The sequence below is a fragment of the Lygodium microphyllum genome, chromosome 8 (assembly GCF_053477565.2).
Source record: "Lygodium microphyllum isolate KBCC chromosome 8, Lygodium_microphyllum_v1.1.10, whole genome shotgun sequence".
NCBI lineage: Eukaryota > Viridiplantae > Streptophyta > Polypodiopsida > Schizaeales > Lygodiaceae > Lygodium > Lygodium microphyllum.
The window spans coordinates 133,728,831-133,754,025 of NC_141142.1; the positions used below are offsets into that span (position 1 = coordinate 133,728,831).

Here is a 25,195-nt window from a genome sequence, read left to right on the forward strand (position 1 = left end):
TATAGGTATTCATAAATAGGTCTTGAACACACATGATATAGAGGATATGGATACAATGAATCCCTCGAGGTAAACATGTACGATTTTTGGCCTTCATGTAGTAATGTAGTTTTTTCTAAATTTATTTTGTGTAGGGTTCTTTGAAAGGTCTTTGTGCATCTTTGCAAATGATTTTTTACAAATAGAGCATGTTAGTGAGTGTGAACAATGGTCTTTTTTCTATCATCTATTTTTTTTTTGCAAATGACCTTGTTAATTTTTTATTTCTTAGGTCTTGTTGTATTATTTCTAGGTCTTTTGCAGATGGAGAACATTCTAATTGCGTACATTGTGGCCAATGCCATATTACTTAAAGTCTAAGCAATATCTTGAAAGAAAAGATAGAGAAACACAATAAGGAGCGAAAGAATGTTCTTATAGCATGTATCATGCATGCATCATCACAAGGAGATCCGAATCCTTCTCATAGCTTACACTTCTCGAGGTGCAAGTCGCACGTGTACCATTTAGGTATACACGATAGGGATGCGGACGCCTCCTATCAAGATTTAATTAGAACTTCTACTTTACAATCAAATCCAAGATTTGGTAGCTTAGAATTCTTTTATTTTTGTATGCAAGCTAAACTTTGGCTTCTAAAGGTCTATGCAAACTCATTTTGAGTTGTAATGCAAACAACAATTATTTTCATTTTAAAAACTATTTTCCTTTAACATTTTGCTATATCAAGTTATATTTTTGGATGTAATTTCTCACATGATTCCCATTCTATTCGTATAAACAATGTCCAACAAAGCACACAAGGGCCAAAGAAAAAAGAAAAGTTGTTGGTTGCACAATTATGGCTCCAAGAAGAGTTCTACATTCAATAGCTCCCTATGTTTTTCCCCATGACAAAGCACATTTACCTACTTGACAATGCAAGTGAAAATTGCAACAGAAGCGTGTATATATTGATGTTTAAAGGTCGTGCAAATTACAAAAGGTTGTTTGTTTAAAAACGTGATTAAAGTGGCACTTGTTCTTTTCTATATATACACATAAAGGGACGAAGTTTCTTGACATGAGAATATGCACAATGTTAGATTGCCAATAGCTTTTTGCTTTAGTTCAATGTTTGTGAGGCCGTCTATAAGCCTAATCCCTTGTAGTATGACCGTGAATTTTGACACCCCCGCTTAAGTGTGTTTGCCTTTCGCATCTTTGCTTCCATTCTATTATGGTGTCCTCCCTCATGGAGCAAGTGTAAAGAGTCATGACATGATCTAGTCAAAGTATCGATCAATGGTGGGTAAGGGGAATTCGGCGCTCACATATGCCAATTATAGTGCAAGGAATAGAATAGTGCAATAATTCTCGAAGGAAGGTTTGAATGTGATTGGTTTCGTGAATAATTAATTAAGAGACGCATCCATGCGCGATGCGAGCTCGAAAACGCAAGCAGCAACATGAAGGTATCTATGCAAATCCAACTTTTAGTTACTTATATTTATTTATTGATGGGATTCATGTGCGATGCATGGTGGATAAGCCGCACTCAAGAAGCTGCCAAGCACGTCATGGGGTGACATAGCTGCCAAGCACGTCGAGGGGGAAGCTGCGGGAAGGAAGGAAGTACTAACAAGAAGTACTACTCTTACTAACAGAACTAGTAAGAGTCGTAACAGCATGCAGCAGCAACCAGCTACGCCACCACGGACTTGATACCCGCCTGCTGGCGGCGCTGCGATTGAATGGGGGACGTGCTGTTGCTGCGTCGGAGAACGAAGGGGAGATGATCCTCGCTAGACAGCTTGAAGTAGATGGCCCCTTCCTCCGAGTAGGCGGCCAAGCCAGTGGACTTCAGGTAGACGAGGATGTCGTAGGCTTGGCAGACTGCACCCGCAATGCGAGGGCAGGGCAGAGCCACATCCCGGCGCTGAGAAAACTGGAATGTGGCCCCGAGCCCCGGATCTGTTTCCACGAGGAAGTACTCGCCTTCTCCTTCTTGTCTCCAGGCCAGAGCCCTACCAGTGTCCGCATTCTCGATCAGCACATCGTCCTCCTGCGATACGAACTGCCGGAGTTCACGGGTAATGTGGGTGAACCTATACTTTGCACCTTCGTCGGACAAGCGCACATAGTAGGTGGAGTTGCTCTCATCCCACTCGGGAGCCAAATAGCTGCCGGCTCCCTCGGAGCCCACGGACATGAACTCGTACAGCTCCTCGCCGTAATAATACAAAGCGGGCGAGAAGCACATGCTCCAGTAGGGGTAGACCAAGGGGAGTTCCGGGCATGGAAACCGTTGGAGTGCTGCTTCAGGCGATCCCGCGGTGGTGGTTGCTAGCATGGAAAGCTGCAGCATCGCCACCATGAGCATGATCATCGCCTTCGTCTTGCAGTTGCTGCTTGAATATCACAACCAAAGAAAAAGGGATGAGGGGAAGAAAGCCTGAAAAAAGAAGAGACTAAGCGGATCAATGTTTAGCATATCTTATACGCCTCTCTCCCACACAAAAACGCACGCACTGTACGATACCTAGAAGAAGCCATGGCTCGTAAAATTACGAAGACGTGCCGGAGCTATGGATTGGTGGATTCAGCGAGTTGCGAGGCTGATGCGCTGTCGTTTTAAAGGTAGACACAGAGAGAGAGAGAGAGAGAGAGGGGGGGGGGGATCATGTCGTCAAGAGATAGGCATCACATGCATGGACGGACTAGCAGCACGGCATGTACCGATGTGAGCCTTGCCGAGCATGTGGTTGAAATTGGTGACCTTTTCAATCACATGCTCAACACGGCTCACATCGATACATGCCGTGCTGCGGCCGTGCTGCTTGTCCTGATGCGAGCCTTGCTGAGCATGTGATTGAAATTGCTGTAGTACAACGTTCATGGCGCCTCTCTCTCTCTCTTTCTTTCTCTCTCTCTGTCTATTGTGAGGCCTTTAATCCTTGGCAGCTCGTACAACTTCGAGCTCTGTCTATTGTGAGGCCTTTAATCCTTGGCAGCTCGTACAACTTCGAGCTCAAACTACTGGTCGTACAACGTAGACCTTCAATTTAGAGCTTGCAAGGCTCTTGGGGGAAATATTACAAAGTTTGGCATCATGGGGTCAAGATATAGGCATCACATACATGGATGGACCAGCAGCACGGCATGTACCGATGTGAGCCTTGCCGAGCATGTGGTTGAATGTGTTTGTGTTAGTAAGAGATAGATCTTGCCAACTCCAAAGGAACAAGTTACAACCCACCTGCTTTAACCCCTTTTGTCATTGATGGCGTTTAGAAGCGTGTAATTGAGCCAACACGACCCTATAAGCAAGGCCCTCTTGCATGAAGAGATGTGTTAGTAAGAGATAGATCTTGCCAACTCCAAAGGAACGAGTTACAACCCACCCGCTTTAACCCCTTTTGTCATTGATGGTGTTTAGAAGCGCATAATTGAGACAAAATGACCCTATAAGCAAGGCCCTCTTGCATGAAGACATGTGAAATGCAAAACATGTCATGCAAAGTTCCATACCTTCATACTTTTCAAGTCACTTTTGGCTTTCTCTCTCATGGAGGACCACCCATGCACTTTACTGATGTTGCAAAGAGTGGCTTTTGCAAAGACCTAGCCAATGGACCACCCATCCACTCTAGTGCAATTGCAAAAAATGACATTAAGTTTTTTATTCCCCCCAAAAATAAGTTCATAATGCAAAGCAATGCCGTGACTTCTTTTCTTTGTTTTTTGGGATATTGTGAAAGATGAATGCTTAGATTGTTCCGTTGAACATGCATAAGATTCCACTAGTACATTGACATTACTTACCATACAAAATAAAATGGTTACACTCTTTTGCATGAATAGAGCACATGTATTACAGTTGCAAGTACCACTAACAAGGTGTTTGAGGACCCTTTGACTTGATCATAGTGGCTAGTCAAGGCAATTAGAGAATGTATGGAGACTTGGTTATAATCTCGATTATGAGGTAGTTCGATATCTTATAAGAGCTATAAAGTTGAGAGTCCATCCCACAAGGTAAGGGTATTTGGTTTCCATATCCACTCTCATAAGTCCACTAGTATGGTGCATAAAGCTGGCCTTGCAAGGGTATTTCCATTAGCATAAAATATACTTTATATGCTTGCACTCATCTATCCTAAAAGGAACTCTCTTCCTACTATTTGGAGTGATGTGAGGGGAGGGTAGGGCTAAGGAGGCCTTGATATGCTCCCAATGCAAACTAGAAGGACTGGGTCATTGAATATATATATGTTCACACATGCAAAAGAGAGTATGTTGATTTCTCAAAGCCAATCCAAATTTGCATCAATTTATCATAACATTGCAAACAATGATTTACACATTCTCTTTTCTACTTTTGGAGATGTTACTCTTGTTGATATTAGCTAATTTCTCTATCGAAATTATTCAAGAGGGAGATGATGTTGTAAGGTAGGTTTAAAACGATGGTTGTTATCTGACTTGTCTCCTACTATGAGATGCATCTCCTCTAAATAACACAATATTAGTGAGTTTGGGAATCTCCCAATTCCTATTTTTTGAATACTAAAAAGGTGGCACCCGGATAACATGTCCATAAGTTTCTCAAAACCATATGATGTGACCTATCATTGAAAAGCACTTGAAAAATGGAATCGATTGAGCTATAGAGTGCTCGATTTGGAGTTATAGTATTCAAGTTATGACAAATCCAAAGCTTTGGCCACGTTGTCGAAGGGTTTGTGAAAAGCAAAGTCGCAACCACAGAGGACTTTGAATAATTTCAGGATAGAAGATCAATCAAGCAAGAACAGGCTATCCAAGATAATATGACCATTCTCTAAACTTCAATATATCTACCAATACATTCATACAGTTTGCTCTCCTCGTCCAAGTTGACTATGAACTTTTTCATCAATCCAATCTAGTTTATTTAAATAACTAGGCCTTACACATATAAGGGAAGAGACAGTCCTGGCATGGCAGTCTGCACAGTTCTAGACATTGTTACATCACAACTGCATTCCATCTCCCTCTTAAAGCACACGAATATGCATGCAAAAAGATTTAGCTCTTGCTTCATATAGTTGATCTTTTGCAGTTGAAACACCAGAGTGCCAACTCTCTCAACAAGCACAATGGAATATACTGAGTCTCATAAACACTTCATGCCAAAGTCAGTTCGAAAAGTCGTAGTTGGTTGATTATTATGATCAGGGTAGCCAGTCCAGCAACAATAGGACAAACACAAGAGAAGAGACTCTAAACAGCCAAATTGTTTTAGATAGTTGATTCTCTCTGTTGAAACAGTGGATCCACTCTCTCCACAAGTACTGTGGAATATAAAGTTCCAGAATGACCGTACCACAAATTGGGCTCAAATAATTGGAGTCACTGAGAATTATGGTGAGGGAAGCAGATGGGAATTCCACCTCGGATAGCCTCTGGAGGCTTGAAGATTGCCTTGCTGCTAACAAACAGCCCACAATGGTTAAGTTGAAGTTATTGAACTTGCACCTAATCTACTTCTGGAGGATCAAAAGTACCAAAGATAATCCATGGATCTAGCTATAAGCTCATTAGAACAGAGCCTGCATATTCTCCAGCTGCACAACCAATCCACTATCCAGCTGATGGTGAAATGAGTATAACTCCCAGGCCTGCTCCGACCGATGCCATTCCCAGAGATGCTCCACATTTGAGTGTGTTCCCAACAAGTCTCTGCCATAGGACCACTATCTCTTCTCTTACCACATCATCCTGACATTTACCACTTGCATTTATGACCAATTTTCTTCTTCTGTGATATATATTACGAAAACATCTGAAAATGTCCAAAACAAGTTGCACTAGCCAACTTGCAGCCACTGCCAGAGCATGACCTCTGAATGTGATTTTTGTAACACCCACAAAAAGCTCCAATCTAGAAAGATGTCTCCACGCTTTTCTTTCAGCGGACTGAGGAAAATCTTTAAGAAGCTTCCAGGACATCCAAAAAAACGCCTTGTAGTAACTATTGTGACCTGAAAAACGCATCCGAAGCAATTGCAGTGAAGCCTGCAAGGAGTCCCGCAGACCCAGAGAAAAACAACGAATTCTGCCGTCCCCAGTACCTACAATTTTCAGCCATAATCATCCCCTGTTCTCCAATCAGCCGCAGAGTACCCAAAATTGGTAAAAGTCCAAGGTCTTCATTCTTCTTCACGGCTATTGCAAGCCTGCACGCCGGATTCGCTGAAAGAGGACCACATTAGCAGTTCAACATGAAGCCAAGATGTCAGAAAAAAATCCGCAATTTTTCTTCCTGCCGCTGAACTATCCCCTCCTTTGTCTTCTCTGTCCTAGAGCTCCTCGATTGCTAGTCTTCATCGTCTTGCTTCTTCAGCAGCAGCTTCGTCCTCCGATTCTCGACTTTGTAGCAGCTTTAACGTGATCTTCATCACTTCCTTCTTCGACCTTCACAGCTTCGACATCAACTTCTGCAGCATCATCTTTGTTTTGTCATCCCACCGTCAACGTTGTCCAAGCTTGCCATTGTCACTACAACTTCTCGTCCTTCTGAAGAACTCGTCACTTCGTCAACTTCAATATGGCTTTGTTCACGTCTTTTACTGCATCACCGTCGTTCCTTCTTTCTTCTTTGTTTCCTCTCTTCGCCTTCAGGTCAGCATTCTCCCATCTCTTCGATTGCAGAGCGCCTTTTTTTTTCTCCCAGATTAGCATCCGTATTATCCTCCTTCTTTCCCTGTTTCAATCCTCCAATCTTTTCTCTTCCATACGACTCCGCCTCTCTCCGCGCTCAGAGCTTCCTCAGGCTTTTTCCCTCGTTGTTTTTTCTTTCCCTTCCACGATTGCCCATTTTTCCCTCATTTCCGATTCAAAAAGCTCCCTTTTTAAAAATAGCCATTTGCTTTTCTTCCTTTTTTAGACCCTTTGAATCCTGCAATAAGACTGTGCTTGGCAGCTAGATGATGTCGAACATTCACCACTGTCCTGTAAAGAGATATCGCAACCGCATCATTCAGAACGGATTCACCAAAAACAAGGGCATAAAGATTCACATCAGTCCCGAGTTCTTGAAAAATGGCAAGAACTGTTACTGGATCTGTGGCAGTGGTCCTACACTATCACATGCTTTCAAGCAAAGAACATAAGTTACAGCATCTGAAGACACACCCCCTTGTTGCATAAGCTTGAAACATGTGAGCACTTCCTCACCAAAACCATGTTCGGAGTAGCCCGTAATGAGGCAAGAGACTGCATCACGAATGGGTAAGTTGTTGAAAACATGATGCGCTTCCACAAGGGAGCCAAATTTCCCATACATATCCACAAGAGAGTTGCCCACCAAGGGGCTACAAGCGCCACATTTACCATAGATACTAATAAGTGTGCTATAAACAAAAGCTTCTGAAGTGAAGCCCTTCATGTGAGCATCAATACTCATACGCTGAGAATAAATGTAATCACAACAACTAAATATATACAAAGTACCAAATCCCATGCACAACTTTTGGGTGGTTTACACACCTCGAATGCGCAGCAATATGACAACGTGTCCCAAACTTATGAGAAATTCCAATATTCCCCAATACGGTATTAAATTATCTTGAAACATCATAACCTCTACACTATCTTATAATTGACAAGTTTGTTCCAAAACCTCTTTTCCTTTTTCTCAAACATAGATTTTAATTTTCTCTCTTTGCAAGGCCACGAGACATGCACACACGTTGCCTTTCATGCATAAAGGGTGCATTCAATGGTCAATGCTAACCAAGTCGGTTGCATTAAGGATTTCTTGGATGTTACTCTCCCTCTCTCTTTGTACATCAGTTATGCACATGTCAGGTTCTCCTTGTTCCCCCCTCCCACCCCTTCTATCATAGCCATACCTTTTTCCTCTCAACCTCTTACATTGACACATGGTCGTTTGCTAGGAGAAACCCCTCAACAAAAACCTATGGTCATAGAACTAAGGAGTGTTGGTGGGTCTAGTGACCTAGTGCTAGAGTTTGTTTGATTTGGGTTCCACTTTACAAGCCTAGCAATGTGATTAAAGACTCAAGGAGAAGTCAACATGCTTATCTTTAAAAAAACCCTCAGGTATAAACTTTAGATGATAGATGAGTTTTGATTGCAAAATCTTTGAGCATAATTCTTAGTAAGGACTCCAAAAAGAATACAAAGGTCCGTGAGCCATCTTGTGGTGAAAAGGAATAAAACTACCTTAAGGATTAACACAAACCTCTCTCGAACAATATATCCTCTATCAATCTTTCTTCTCTTTTCTGTCCTTACCCAATGGCATGGTAAAGTTCTATTCGGTATGCCATCTCTATTTCTAGGTTCTCCTTCAAGGTGTCTATTTCTTCAACATTGACAATGAGAAGTCATAAACATGCATTAGTTTTCAAATTTATCATTTCGATGACCATACACTATAAAGAAACACAAAAGAAAAACATATATGCATGGAAAAAGGACACCACAGTTTTATCGTAATGCCACAAGTACTAGTTTAAGGTACGTTTAGCATCATAAGAAGTTCTAACAAATCACCAACCAACACCTCATACATCCACATAATTATTATTGTACATCTTCACCAACAAAGTTCTAAGAAAAGAGGAGTTTATTTGTATCTCACCAATCAGATTCATCATCTTTGCCATTATTATGCATCATAGTAGCTATTCTTTTTACGTTATGAGGTCCTCTCATCTAGCCACCAACACTTAGAACATGCCGCATTTCCAAATCCTTCCCTTTTCCTTCAAAGCTGACCCCCTTTGAACATCAATTGTTAACTGCAAGAAGTACATAGCCTGCAATGTGCAAGCAAGCATGAGAAAGAGCTAAATTTTCAAAAATAGTCCTTGGATTATAATCTAAAATATAGTATGCATGAAGCACATGCATATTTGATTTGCCCAAAGTTACAACAACTATATTGATTAATCATGTAAATCCACAAGCCATGCATGATTATGTGCAATTTATAATGATAGCATAGAATCATGTGGAAAAACCATAAAGGATCTAGTTTGTTCTCACCATAGGAAAAGCATGCAATGAGAGATGTCCAATTGAGGCCTTAAAGTGGATTGGATGGCCAAGAGGGATGGGAAAACCCTTACCCTAGAGATCATGTATAAAAAGGATAAGAATGAATAAAACAAGTTATTCATGTGTGTGCAAACTTTGTGCACTTGCCTTCCTACTTCTATTGTGAGAGAGTAAGGGTCAGAGTGAAAGATTGAGAGTAAGAGAGTGAGAGAGTGAGGGTGAGTGGCCAAAAGGTTGAAGCTCTACTCATCTTCTCTTGAAGCACTCTCTCCTCGAGGGGGTCACTCATGAATATATGTATATATAACGTGAGTTCAAAATAAGGGGTTTTTAAAACACCATTTTTATACATTTTTTACATACATAAGGGTGTCATATAAAGGGGTTACTTATAGATTGAATAGAAAAGGGTTGTATTTTATTCAAGAAAAATTCACAGATTAGGATATTTATAAATAGGCCATGAACGCACGTTATATAGAGAATATATATATGGTGAGCCCCCCAAGACTCTCTCTTGCCATGCCAATGCTTCTCTTTTGCATGTGCAAGTTGTAGACGATTGAGAATTGAATGAGTACTCACTTGGATCCTAGAGTGTGCAAAGCACATCCTTCATGGGATTGAAGGAAGGCCATGCCACTCACTACAAATGAATGCTTGTATTTCTATGCAAGAGACTATGTGAGACAAAGTCGTTTGATTCTTGTGTGCCAATGCTCTTGAAGGAATAAAAGTGTGTCCAATGTTGTGCACATGGAGTACGTGTAGTGGGTGTGGGATTTGTGTGTGTGTGGGGTGGTGTGGTGCAAGTGGGGTGGGGTGTGAGGTTTCATGTGTGTATGTGTGTATTAATGTGAATGGTGGGAGGTGTGTGTGTGTGTGTGTGTTATATAGTGCTTTTACTAAAGGGGGGATGGAAAGGGGAGATGTGTATGCTCATCCCTTGATGTGGTGGCTAAAATGGTGATGGAAAAAGGTTACTGTTAGATTGGAAGGGAGGTAGAGGTGGCATAGGGCAGTGCACCGTAAGTCAAGGTAGCATAAAAGTGAAGCAACTTTGTTGAGTGCCGAAACAAATAGACATGTGTGAGGTTTCATGTGTATAGTGCATGTATATGTGTGTTAATATGGGTGGTGGAGAGTATGTGTGTGTTATAGTGCTTTTAAAGGGGGGGATGTGCGTGTGCTCCTCCCTTGATGTGGTGGCTAAAATGGCAGTGGAAAAAGCTGCAAGGCGGGTGGCCTAGAAGTGAAGTGCCTTTGTTTAGCAGCAAAAGGGGTAGAGAGGAGATGAGAGTGTGAGGGGGTGATGGGGAGAGGTTGGAGGGCAGGTGGCCTCTAGCATGTGGTATGAAAGAGGTGGATGGGAGAAGGTGTCATTAGTGGTAGTGGAGGTGAAGATGGGTGGAGATGGTGGTAGGCTGGATGGATAAGGCATGGTGGCCTAGAAGAGGGAACATGAGGTGATCTGGAGGAGGAGAGCAGGAGGTGGTATAGGGACGGTTGGGGTGGCAAAAATTGTGACAGGGCATGGTAAATAGGAAAGAGAGTGAGAAGAGAGGAGGTGATAGAGAGAGAAGTAGGGGACAAAGGCCACGACGAAGCGGGAGTAGGGGAGAAAGATGGGGGCGATGGTAAAGAAACGTTGCTTGCAAGGCGGCCTTAGGGAGATAGATGGCAGGAATGTTGTCTAGATGACAATTGCGAGAGGGAGCAATGGGCAGGAGGCCTAGGCAATTGCGCGCAACTATGGTGTGAGAGAGAGAAGCACAATGACACATGGGGAAGTGATGGTTGTGTTGAGATTGAGAGGAGAGAATGTGACTGCCGAGCTATACCCTAGCATTGCATAGGATAGGGGAAACCCTAGAGTTTTTATTTAAGGGTTCATGTCGGAACAATGAAACCAACATGTTATGGTATATGAGCTTAAGTTTCAAGTCGAATGCGAAAACAAAGTCGAATTAAGATATAGGAAAGATACTCAAAAAAATTTCGGATTTAATCACGAGAGGTTTGGGAAAGACAAAGTCGAAATCTTGAATTGAGAGAGAAGAGAAGAAGGTGGAATGTCATGATTTGTGAAAAGATATTCAAGGAAGGCGATGAACATCAAGCTCGACTCAAAAGCCGCTTCGTGAAATTTGTTGACGAACTTTAAAAGTAGACAAGAAGATTTAAGTTCCAACTCAAGCCAACCAACTCAAGCAATTCTTCATAGCAACTCGCGATGATGGAAACTTCGATGTAGGCGAGGGGCTTAAAGCTCGTGCTCAAACCTTCTCTCCAAAATTTGATGACACTCTTTGAAGAAGGTGAGGGATTCAAGCTCAACCTCTAGCCTTACACACAAATGTTTTTGTTGGCCTAAAGCTCTCATAATGTCCCCATTGTATAGGTTTTCTTCTTCCATCTTCACATGTTGTGATTTTAACTCTATAAAAGACTAAGGCATTTAAATCCTTAGCTTTTCCTCAAGGCAAAAATCTTTGACTAGAATAAATCAATGCCACGTTCTGATGATCAGGCGAACTACTTTTTCCTTCTTCTCCTCTTCTACGGAAAGAATACATTTCTTGTAATACTTAGATGTCAAAATTGCACCAGCTTTTGCAAAGCCAATCGTCAGCTTAATTTGGTCCAACAATTTCAATTCCACCCTTCCTCCATGCTACGATTCTAGGATGGCTATGTCAATTTCATAGAGCTCGTTGTTGGCTCCTTTATTGGCACTAGTCCTTGCTTTCTAAGTTTTGTGAAAGCTGCCTCTCCAAAGCTTACTGATCAATGGCAGTAACTTGTGATTGCCCACCTTCATGACCTCAAGTGACTTTTGGCAAATCTTTTTTTCCTCCTCAAGAATGCTTGTCAAGTAGCCATACGTTCTTCCCATTCTCAAATAGTATTGCTGAAGCAAGTATGTCACACTTAATGTGCTTCACTTTCATGTTGCTGCCACCTCACTCTCTTCATGAACTCACCCTCCAACATGGGAATTACCACAATAGGCATTCCTAGCCCCTTTCTTTGCAGAGCTATTATGCCATAGTGGCCATATGTTAACACCCTACAGTTTCTTGATCTAAAGCCACTAGTGATATCTAGGTTTATTGCACCATCTTGTTGATGTTTCTGCAGCGACACTACATGCATCTTTTTTGGGAGCTTGTTGTCTTTCTTCAAAAGATACGAAAGAGATTGCAACCAAGGTACAATAATATGTTTACGAGTCTGATCATCACTACCGGCCGTCACATCAAATGCCTCCTTGAGAACATCTGTTTAATTATGTGAGGCAAAACCTTTCTTTGCAAGACAACTGATATTTAGGTTTATTGCACAATCTTGTTGATGTTTTTGTAGCGACACTACGTGCATATTTTTTGATAGCTTGTTTTCTTTCTTCAAAAGATATGAAAGAGATTGCAACCATGGTACAATAATATGTTTACGACTCAGATAATCACTACCTATCATCACATCAAATGCCTCCTTGAGAGCATCTATTTTATATGGACTAGGCAGCCCAAGGATCAGTCTTGCTAATTCTTTAAGTATGTGAGGCAAAACCTTTCTTTGCAGGACAATTGATACAATACACTGATACTAGGGTTCCTGTAGGCAAATGGTACAGCAACTCTGGAAACGAGGAGATCAAAGCTCAATTTTTTGGAGAAATTTTCCAATGTTCTCTCAGCATACCTGGCTACAAGCTCCTCCTTCATAGAGTCTCTACCATGTTCCATAGAGTCGTTAGCTTCTTTTGAATCACCTTGGACTGATATAAATGCAATAAATAGTGCATGTGATGCTTGAACCAAAGTTTCAACTAGGTTTTGTAAATACAAAAACATTATTGGTGCTACTCTACTTGCAAAGCTCGACAGTAGGAGTAAGTTGAGGCAAAATGGCAATACAAGAAAGCTAAACAAAACATGTGCACTTTGCACTGTAACTTGGATCCAATCATAATTTGGATAATCAGATCCTGGTGGGTTTAGGACTTTGTCAAGCACTAGAGATAGAAACACTACATTGGGACATGCAAGTTCACTTTGTGAAACCCAATCCATGAAATGATCAATATCAAAAAAGTGCCAACAAAGCTGTAGGTCCCTCTTGTTGAGAAATAAGGCATAGTCTAAGCCTTATCATGTGGTTGTATGTAAAGTGTCCTTAAGTTTGGGATATCTATCTTTTGAGGATACCATTTTAGTGTGTGTGGACTGTTGGAGGAATGGTTGAAGAATAATGAAGAGGAGGACAGCATGTAGCTCCTAACCTATGCTTGTTCCATCTTTGTCTTCCTCTATTTGAAGTTTTATTATGGTATCAGAGCCTGTACTTCCATTTCATCAATTGTATCAAGAGGCAAGTAGATCTCTTCCATCTCAAATGCACCTACTCCTACAGCTATAATGGAGGGGGCTGTAGAATGGTGCACATGGTAAATAACTACTTTGTCTAGCTCAGTACAGAAATTCTATAAGGACGAGACGAATGCATGGAAAGCCTCCTTAGAGTCATCAACTGCTATCACAATCTTTCTGGACCTCTCAGATGATTTGAATGATGTTTTTTGAAGTGCCTCAGATGACCTAACAATAACGACAGGACAATGTGCATTATGTAGCACATAATCACTCATAGTCTGCAACGACGCAGCTGCAGACTCTAGTGCCTCTCTCAATGTATCAATATGCCTAGGCCTTTGGACTACAGACTATTTGTGGGTTGTCGAAGCGGATTCGCCATCTAGTCCACCCCTGACGCGCAGAGAGGACCGACTGTGCAGGACTGCGGTGCTCTTGGATTGCGTGTGGCTCAAGAAATGGAGGCTTGTGGAGCTACAAGGCGACGACGATGATGACAGGGAGCAATGTAGGGCAGGTCGTGGCAAGGCCACAAAGGAGGCTGGGTTGGTAACCATAGCTGTGTTTCTTGCTACCAGTCGATGAAGAAGAAGCCTGCTGTGGTGGAGAGACAGCCGTCCAGGCCAAGAATACCGGTGTAGGCGCTCACAAAGTGTCTAGCATAATCATAAGTGTGGAATCCTATGAGATCAGCTGAAAGCATAGCTTTAAGAAGCTCCGAACGTGATGGTAAAGTTCGATATATTTCTGAAGATGGAAATGGTGTATAAGGAAACCACCCTACTTTCATATTATTGTCATGTTCTTTCAGGAATTTTGGAAGAAACATCAGATGGTAAAACATGTCTGCAGCAACATACATATATGCTCAATGTTGAGCTATGGCTGAAGCTGTAAGCTGGCTGGTTAGTTGTTCCAAGTGGCAAAATCTGGTTATGTGTGCAAAATCATGGATGCTCATTAGAAAGGCATTCTGCAATCATAAGTAAACAGGTGGTAGACCTTAACAACTAGGCTATGGAAGGGCCTTCAATGTTCTTGGGTGTTTGCAGCATTATACAGGGTTCTGTGTGCTCAAGGGAAAGTTGTGTTGCATTAATGTCTTGTAGTGTTGAATTAGCTATTTGGAGGTTGATTTTTTGCTCAAAAAATTCTGGGAAATCTTTTGCAACTTCATCTTGACAAGCACTTTTAGTTTGGCACAAAAAAATTGCATAAAAGTTACAGGAAAAGTGGTCAACTTTAGACCCATGTTTTGATGCATTTCGGGTCATATAGACATCATGTGGAATCGGATTTGGATTTTTCTTGCTGGGAACTGAATGTATGACATGTTGGCATCATGGATGGATGTATATGACAATTTTTGGACACATGTATGACAATCATATTGCTGAATACCATTTCTGGAAAGATTGTATTGTTGTTATCTTCTGAATTTGCAGCAGTCATAATGTTTGACATGGCATAGATCACTCAGATCATGGGAGACAAATTGACCAAAGACAACTATAGTGTTTGGTCTTACAGGATGGAGAATTTTTTGATGGGTAGAGGTCTATGGGACCTCATAACAGGTGATGATGAATGTCTAGAAGTTCCCGAACATCCAACTAAAGAGCAAAAGAAAGTGTGCAAGGATTGGACTAGGAAGAACATGAAGGTTTTACATTGGATCTCCATATGTATTTCAGAAACATTGATTCCTCGTATCAAAAAGGCAAGTACTTGTAAGGAGGCATGGGAAATCATAGAAAAAATGTATGGAACATGTACAGAGGCTCGTAAGATACAACTTAAGTAGAGATTACATGGTGCATGGAGAGGCAATCGCAGTATCAGTGACTATGTGGCAAAAATCAAGCAAATTTCAGAAGACCTTGCATCCATTAATGCACCTGTTGATGATGATGATTTAGTGTCAGTGACACTAAATGGGCTTGGACCAGCTTTCAAATCTTTGGATACCTCTATTTCTGTTAGGGGAGGCTCTATGCCTAACTTTGAGAAGCTTATTGGATTGCTACTTATTACAGAAGAAATCAAGTTGGGATTGAATGCATCTAGCAATGGCAAAAATGCAGGTGGAGATAGTGTTTTCTATCACCAGAGAGGTCGTGGCAGCTCATCTAGAGCTATAGGCTCTTCACTTGGTCGTAGTAATTATGGTTTTGCTTGTGGAAGAGGTAACTTTGGTCGTGGTGACTTCATGCATAGAGGCAGGGGGAGATCTTTCCCTAGAGGTAGAGGACGTAGTCTAGTCCTTCTTCACAAAGAGATGGCACTTGTCATTATTGAGGGGAGTTTGGTCACTTTGAGAGGGATTGTTATCAACAACAGAATGCCATGTCTAGGGGTCGTGGAAGGACCCAATATGGCCACTATACAGGCACTTATGGTGGTACAGGGTATGGACCTAGAGGTGGATCGCCTAGAGGCCACCTATTTGCTATGGAGCATGTGCTTGGGAGCATGACTCATCCTCTTCGTGAGAATGACTGGTTTTTGGATTTAGGAGCTACAAACCACATGACTCATCATGCTGAGTGGCTTGATAGCAAGGAGCAAATGCAGAATGATGAATATGTTGCCATTGGTGATGATACTTTACACAAAATTAGTCATATTGGTAGTGTGCCACTTGTTACTAAAGATGGGATTGAGAACAAGCTTGGTGATGTACTTTATGTGCCCACAATAACTAAGAACCTAGCATTGATTGGTCAAATGACAGATCAAGGATTGTAGGTGAGATTCAATAAGTTTGGATGTTTCATTGAAGAGTTCCATAATGGGAGAACTGGCAGGGTGATTGCTCATGGTAGAAAGAAAGGGAGAGTTTGCTTTGGATGAAGGGACTCCAGTGATTCAAAACTCTATGTTTGTTGAGAGAGGACATGGGCAAGATAAGGATGTGGTATTATGGCATAGACGGATTGGTCATTTTAATTTGCAAAGATTGAAGCAAATGCAATCAAAATAGATAGTCCGTGCTCTACCGCATTCAGGATATGTGAATTTTGATCATGTATGTGAGGCTTGTCAATTTGGCATGCAGTTCAAATTTCCATTTCCAAAGAGGGGGAGAATAAGCAACTATCCTTTGGAAATAATACACTCAGATATTTGGGACCCATGTCAGAATGTTTCCATGAGAGGAAAGTGTAGATTCTATATCACTTTCATTGATAATTTCTTATGAGTACATTTTCTGTACTGTTTGAGGCTAATTACAAAAGGATATGCACAAACTTATGGTTTGGACTATGAAAAAACATTCAGTCCAGTAGTTAAAATGACGACAGTGAGATCGATAATTGCTTTGGCTTCTATCTATGGTTGGAGGCTTTATCAAATGGATGTGAAAAATGCATTTTTGAATGGCAACTTAGAAGAGGAAGTGTACATGGATCAACCAGAGGGCTATGTGGATCCAAAATACCCACATTATGTACGCAGGTTGAAGAAGGCTTTGTATGGGTTGAAGCAAGCACCAAGAGCATGGTGTGATAGAATCAACAAATTCTTATGCAATATGGGATTTTAGCAGAGCAAAGCTAATTATTCACTTTATGTGAGGCATACAGAAGATGGAATGGTTGTTGTGGTCATCTATGTTGATGATCTCATTATTACAGGTACACTTGAGAAGGAGATTACTGAAATCAAGAATGTATTACATAAAGAGTTTGATATAAAGGACCTTGGTTTGTTGAGATACTTCTTGGGTATTGAGATTATTGACACACCTCATGGTATATGGCTGATACAAAGGCAATATGCATTGGAGATGTTGGAAAAATATGGCATGATAGGATGCAAACCGGTTGATACACCATTAGATCAAAATGCTAAGTTGATGGATGATGGATCTTATGTTGAGGATGTTACTATGTTCAGAAAGATCGTTGGTAGTCTTATCTACTTGACCATTACAAGACCAGACTTGAGTTACGCTGTTGGATTGATAAGTCCAATTATGCAGAAACCATGCAAATCACATTTGGATGTAGTGAGAAGAGTTCTTAGATATGTGAAGAAGACAGCTGGATTTGGGCTGTTTTATGAAAAAGGAATCAAGCCTACATTGTTTGGATACTCATATGCAGATTGGGTAGGTAGCTCTATGGTTAGAAGATCTACTAGTGGCTATGCATTCTCATTTGGATCAGCCATGGTAAGCTGGAGCAGTAAGAAGCAACCTACAATTGCTTTATCAAGCACTGAAGCAGAGTATAGAGGCATTGCATTGGTAGCATGTGAGCAGACATGGCTGAGATTGATCTTATATGACATGGGCATAGAGATTGATGGTGGAGTCATTATGTATTGTGACAATGTTAGTAGCATTATGTTGGCAAAGAACCCAGTCTACCATGCAAGAACAAAACACATAGAAGTACACTATCATTTCATTAGAGAAAAATTCATTGATGGAGAGATTGACTTGGTCCATGTGAAAACAAATGACCAAGTTGTTGATATCTTTACCAAAGCATTAGGTAAAGATAAGTTTGAATACTTCAGGAGTGCACTTGGAGTATTACCTTTGCAAGCTCATTCTGAGCTTGAGGGGGAGCGTTGAGAAATAAGGCATAGTCTAATTTAGGCCTTATCATGTGGTTGTATGTAAAGTGTCCTTAAGTTTGGGGTATCTATCTTTTGAGGATACCATTTTAGTGTGTGTGGACTGTTGGAGGAATGGTTGAAGAATAATGAAGAGGAGGATAGCATGTAGCTCCTAACCTGTGCTTGTTCCATCTTTGTCTTCCTCTATTTGAAGTTTTATTACCTCTTAATATAAGCACAAAGGTAAACAAATCTTTTGGGGGCAGAGGCCCAACTTGATCTGTGAATAAGTCAACTTTCTCTTCAAAAACAGTTTTTAATTTATGCCCGAACTCTTTCAATGTTGGCTCCAAAAAATTCTCATATGCCCTTATAGCTTTTGTAGGCTACTACATATGAAAATTGCATGGGGAAAGTCCAAAGCCAAGCTAATGTTTTCCTTGGATCCTTGAGTCTTCAAAATGGATACCTTGATATGAACTTATTTCTCCATGCAATGTGCCCTATCAAGAATATGCTTTAGAAGATAATTTTGTGCCCAATCATTCATGCACTTTGCAAATTAAAATCCATGCAATGCAATCAATCAAATGATGCTTCCACACAAAAAAATTATGAATGCATTGAAGAAATTGTGCCTATCCTAACTACATGTGCTCGTGCATCATGCAAATGCAAACAAAAAGAAACACATTATGGAAAATAAGTTCCTATTGATGCTAACTAATGTGTTCAAATTCTTGGCGAAAAACTCCATGCGCAACATCATGACATCTGCCCCCTCCAAACTTGCACATCCTCCAGATGGGCCAAAGCTACCCATCCTCATCACCACCAAGCTCAACGGTCAATGTGATCTCTTCATCCTCAGTAAAAACATCTCCAATATCCATATCTTCATGTTCATCATCTCTTAGCTCAAGTCTATCATAAATCTCATCTTCCAACTCTTCAACTGCATAGGGTGCATCATCTCTTCTCTTGAATAATTTGATTCTTTTCCTTGCAATGAAAATCTGCAAAGCCGTACCATCAAGCTCTGCCAAGGAATATGTAGCATTGTCATGGACATTGCACGAGGTGACGACAGCCATGCACCACATGTGCCGCACCAAAAAAGGCCCAAACCATTGTCTTGAAACCTTGCGGATAGCATTATACTGATTGTCAAGACTATTGTCATAGACCTATATCCAATCTCCCTCCTCTATCTCTTTAGGTCCCAATCTGTGCCTACTATCAAATTGGTCTTTGTTGCGAATTCTGGCCTCTTTAAGCTTTTGAGATGCTATCTCAATATTAACTACACCTATATGGAGAAGTTGTGCCTTGCCATGGCCTTTGCGACTAAGAAATTCAAGCACTACATCCTCTATGAGAAGGTAGTTTTCTATACAAAGGCAGAAGGGCTTAGATTTCTTATGAACAAGCTACAACCGCCTGATCGTCTAGCAAAGTGGTTAATCACTTTGCAGGAGTTCGATTATGAGATTAAGAGTAAGCCACCGAGGTTGCAGGGGATTGTGGAATGCCTTGTGGATTTCGAGGAGCCAAAAGAGACTTTGACTGAAGAAAGTGATATTGAAGAAATGTTTAAAATTGATACAGCTTCTATCCCATCTTGGTATGCTACTATCACGCATTATCTATCAACGAGAGAGATTGGAGCTGGTTTACCAAAATCTGAAAAGAGGAAAATCAGACAATAGGCTTTGAAGTTTTCCTTGATTGTAGGAAAATTATATTGGAAGGGTGTTGATGATATTTATAGCCGATGTGTGATGCCTGATGAGGCTCCTTTCATCTTGAAAGAGTGCGATGACTCTACGTGTGGAGGGCACTTCGCTGGACAGTTGATGGCACAGAAAGCTTTAAGAGATGGATATTGTTGGCCGTCCATTTTTCAAGATTCCTTTGAGTATTTTAAGAGATGTGATACATGTCAAAGACATGACAGCAGAGAGAATAGGAAACGCCCACTTACGCCTATCATGGCTATCCTTCCATTTGAGAAGTGGGGCATTGACTTTGTGGGTCCTATCACCCCGTCGTCTACTACCCAAAAGAGGTACATTATAGTAGCAACTGATTATTTTACAAAATGGTCAGAAGCTTGGGCGACGAGCCAGGACAATGCAAAAGAGACTGCAAGTTTCCTTTTAGAGCAGATTATCTGCCATTTTAGTCCACGAAAGGAACTAGCGTTGAACCGTGGAACCCACTTTTTGAATAAAGTGATCAAAAGCCTGACTGAAGCTTGGCAAATCAAGCATAGCAAAAAGACCCCTTATAATCCGCAAGCCAACAGGAAAGTCGAAAGTACTAATAAGCAGCTTGTGGGTATCTTCTCTAAAATAGTCTCTGAGAAGAAACGAGACTGGGACAGGAAGTTGTATGTGGCAGTATGGGCGTACAATACAACGTTCAAGCGAGCTACCGGCCATACTCCATTTAAATTAGTTTATGGGGAAGAGTGTGTGTTATCCCTTGAAATCGAGTTGCCAACCATACGGTTTGCAATTAACCACTCTTTGGGAGATGATGATGCACTCTTTGAACGTTTCACGAACATAGCCCACCTAGATGAGCTGAAATTGCAGAGCTTATTACACCAAGAGGTAGCTAAACGTCGGATGAAGTATTTGCACGACCTTAAAGCAAAGAAGTATACCGTTAAAAAAGGGCAATTAGTTCTGTACTATGATGCGTGTAGTAGGGGGCTATTTTTAGGGAAGCTGGAACCTAGATGGGATGACCCCTACAAGATTGTTAAGATAGGGAAAAATAGGTCTACGGCTCTACTAGCTAATTTGCAGGGATTAGAATTTAAAAATAAGCTTAATATTAATAAGATTAAAACTTATTATTTCTAAGTATGCTAATACAGAGAAATGCATTGCAAGTCCATGCTGGGGCTGATTTGAGACCTATAAAAGAGCTTAAAGCTGGTTGATGGGGCAGTCAATTTCTTATTTGGAGCACCCATATCTGGAGCAGAGATATCATCAGAACTTATCTGGTGGAGTAAAGGATACAAAGTGATTGAGCGAGAAGACGGAACCTTTGTGTGGGAGATCAAAGTCTTCTGCCATCACTGCTTACGAGTGTTGACAAGTATCCCTGTTGAGTTTAATGAAGAAGGGGGGATGGAGCCACTAGTTCACCCTCTAAACATATTAAATTTTGACTATCATAATTACAAATAGAGGAGTTCGTGATGGCAGGCTTTGTAAACCCATTGTGAACATACACATTATATTTTGACGGAGCATCCAGGGGCCCTAATAAAAAAGGGAATGTTGGAGTAGTAATCTGAGATCCCCGACGTAGAGTTACGATGAAGTTAGCTACTTATCTTGGGGTAGGATTCAATAATAACATGGCAGAGTATAAAGCCTTGATAATGGGACTGCATATTGCAAAGCAAGGTGGTATTCGGCGGTTGGTAGTAAAAGGGGATTCCCAATTGATCTTGAATCAGCTAGATGGAACATACACAGTGTAGAATCCCATCCTTTGTATGTATCATCGAATTGCCATGACCCTACTTGAGGAGTTTGAGAGAGTGTCTTTTCAACTGATTCCACGTTACTGGAATCAGTTTATGGATTCACTAGCAAATATTGATTATGATGACAAAGATAATGACAAATCGGTTGAGGAAAACCCTAAGCAAGGGGATAAGGGGACGCAAGTTTTGAATCCTGGCATGGAAGGTGGACCTCTAAGGCCTGTTGACAAAAAAGTCGATCCTAAGAAGGATGAGAAAGTGCCAAGAAAGAAGCACCAAGGCCGGTATCGAGACCAAAAGAAAGAATGGTTTGGTGAGAAAAGAGAGCTTTGGCTACCTATCAAGATTTTCATTTAGCAATTTCTCTTTGCGAAGTCAAACTAGATGTAAACCTCTTGCAGTTGATTAAATTATCTCCAGGAGTGCGCAAGGAATTCAAGAAGATCCTGCGTATTGGGTATATTGTAGAACGTTTGGGCATAGCACGAGTAGGGGAAGATTGGTTGGGTATCTTGTCTAATATCACGAGTTCAGAGTTGATGGAGAGGTTGGGTCTAGGCATCCAAAAAGACAGCTCCACCCTTCTCAGAATGGTTGATGATAGTCTAAGGCAACCATAAGGTTGCGTTACTAAAGTCCATGTTACAGTTGCAAGTGTAGAATGCTTCTTGGATTTTAGGGTGATAAGATTTGCAGGACGTCCTAGCTATCGAGTCTTGCTAGGTGCTAATTGAGTAATAGTCGATGCTTGCCCTGAGTCTTCTCAGAGTGAGAGAGCTTCTTTATTCTCTACTGAATTAGAAACAATAGATGATCCATCTGGTAGTGAGACATCATCCAACAACGAGTCTAAAGAGGGGTCCACTATAGAGGATATTTATCAGATATCATGTTTTGAGTGTCGCATCCATCGTACGTCATATAACATCTTTGGGTTGCAATCCATCTTTTTCGAGAGTAAACCATTGAAGAGTTGCCAATTGAGCTTGCAAAGTTTGATGTGCTGTTCGTTCCTCTTGAAGTTGTATCATAAATAGATCCAGTTTTTGCTCCACCATTGGTTCTGGTAAATCACCTTTGTCCATAAATTCTTTCATATTTTGATCGGTCATCCTGCAAAATTGCAAACAACCTCACACACTTGAAATCTTGTTAGCGGGATGAGCGTAGCTCAAAGTCAGGTTTACAAGGCTTGTTTCTTTTTTTTAATGGTTTTTTTGCGATCTTTCTCTTTTTTGCAGGTATGAAAATTGATAAAATCCTTCTTCAATGAATACTTTGCTTGTGTAGACTGTATATAGCAATTTGTTTGCTGGAAATTATCTCTATCACATCACGGGTGTGAACAAGGGTTTGTAGGGAGTTATAAAACTGGTTCGGGTTTGATTTGTAGAACAACTCCATGTGACACCCACTAGAGAGAAATTTTAAGATTGACTTTGAAGCTTTAAAAAGCTTAGAGTCTTAAGCTTTATTAAAAAGCTTAAGAATTTTAATGAAATGAATCAGGATGACAGGACGTCATTGACAGATTTAACATCGTCAAAAACATACTGCCACCGTAGACGCTGGATTTTAAGGGATTAAGATTTATTATAAAGCTTATCAAGATTTATTATCTTCAATTCACTAATAAAAGTTTTTGCTTTCTAAGAAAAAATGTTTGGATAAAGGAACTTCCCAAGTGGTCCTCTGCTTCCTGAGAGAGGTCCTTTGCGATCCATCAATACAACGGGGGGTTCTTCCTTGCCATGAATATGGTGGTATTGACCAATTGTCGCGAGATTGACTGCAGAGCCCATTCCTTCCAAGAGCTTCGCCTTTGCATGAGATGGTAGGCCAATGGAAGCCCTTGATCTCAACTTCGCTCTGATACCACTAGTGCGCAATCCGATATTATATGCGTACGTAGCAAGCGTCGGAAGGTCCCCAAGAACAAAGAACTCTACTTTAAGGTGAAAAATCAAGAGAATAGACTTGCACAATATGAGGCAGAAATATCAATTAGGTTTAATCTCCCCCCATGCCTTGTGTGAGCGCTCCACAAGGCATATATTTATAAATTTATTCATCTCAAAGCTCAAAATAGCATAATTTTACAAATAAGCATGCTTTAGCTTTTGTGTTTGCTTTTGTCCAAATAAAGAATAAAGTGGTTGGGCGGCCCAAGAGTCGGACTGTGCCCAAATACAATGTCCAATAATGAAATATTTAAATTGTGTGTCCATACGCATACAAAATAATAAATATTTATCAAGCATTTCAATAAATAATTGTGGCTAAATAAATATTTGCACCATGCCTTTAATAATAAGACATGTGCCCATTAGAAATGATAATTTCTTCTAGGTAATTTGAATACACACTATTGCCCAGTGCTTCCCAATGCCACTGTCGCTTGCTCTACACATCAACTAAAGCATTCACAATTGTTAGAAAATAATAAAATTGAACTGAGAAAAGTGAGTACCTAGCAGTCTTGAGCTACAAAATAAATAAATAGGTTGGAACTCCGTCCTAACCTTACTTTAATATGAGTGTACTCTAAACTCATAAACATCCATTAATTTAAATATGTATTTTGTGGAATCAGCCACTGTGGAGTCACCCACGTGCACATTAAATTAACATGATGCCCGAAAACGATAGGTGTCCCCATCAACTTCTCGCACAAGGAATCAACCTTGTGTACGAGCCCTGACAAATAAATATAGTAATTTTACGGAATCCACCATAAAACCTCACAGAATCCACCGTGTTCTCATAGAATTCACCGTGATCTCATGGAATCCAGTGTGGAATATTCCTCCTGGCATTAGGATGGTTGATGTCTTGTTGCTTTGGATACCAATAAAAACTAAACTCTTGCTACCTAGGATTCAATTTCTATTTTTCCTTTGATTTTTTAAAAGCATGTGACTTTTTTCCGTGGATTTTGAGTTGTTGTATAGGTTGAAAATAGGGATTTAGATACTAAAAATCAAGCTACATGAGAAAGAGGTTTGATTCCTTCAACTTTAAATTTTACACTTCATTGGTATCAAGAGGGATACATGGACCACATTTCACAATTTTTTGGGCACTACACATATGCCTCTTCTACCCCTTCTTCTCAATTTACATATGTGTTTGTATTATAGTTTTTAATGAGTTTTATTCTATTTATCCTAGGTTCTTAACGAGTAGGTATAAAATTTAAATACTTTCTACTTAAAATAGGTGTGATTAATTCTATCAAGAGTATATCTTCTACTCAATTAACCTAACTTAATAACCAAGTTAACGAATGAATTTTAATTACCTTAATCACTTTTCGCTATGTCTACATGACTTGTAGCTACCTAGAAATATAATTGATATTCCTGCTAACAATTTGTCATGGATTTTCTAAATGATATTTTTGAATTTAATATTGATTTATTTCATGCACTCTGCTTACATGTGGCTACCCTTGAGTTGTTTTCTTAATTTTACATTATTTCCTATCCTGGTTGAACTTTTTCAATTTTAGGTGTGAATCTATTCGATGCACTTTAATTACATGCAACTATTCTTATTTCCAAAATTTACCATCTAAACTAATATTTTCTAGTTCATTCCAATGTTCCTTTCTTATGAAAATTGAACTTTCTTATTGGCCAAACTATAAAATTTTTGTTTACAAATTAAAATATCTTTGATTATGTTT

At 40.4% G+C, this 25,195-nt stretch overlaps 1 protein-coding gene across 1 annotated transcript; it reads right to left on the reverse strand.

The window, feature by feature from the left end:
• Positions 1–1,457: 1,457 nt before the first annotated feature.
• LOC148032883 (uncharacterized) lies at positions 1,458–2,613 on the reverse strand. Its single transcript, XM_087684196.1, has 2 exons — positions 2,522–2,613; positions 1,458–2,387 (listed from the first exon to the last, which is right to left on the reverse strand). Exons 1-2 carry the CDS (start codon positions 2,533–2,535, stop codon positions 1,685–1,687), a joined length of 717 nt encoding a protein of 238 aa, XP_087540322.1. The 5' UTR covers positions 2,536–2,613; the 3' UTR covers positions 1,458–1,684.
• Positions 2,614–25,195: the final 22,582 nt, after the last annotated feature.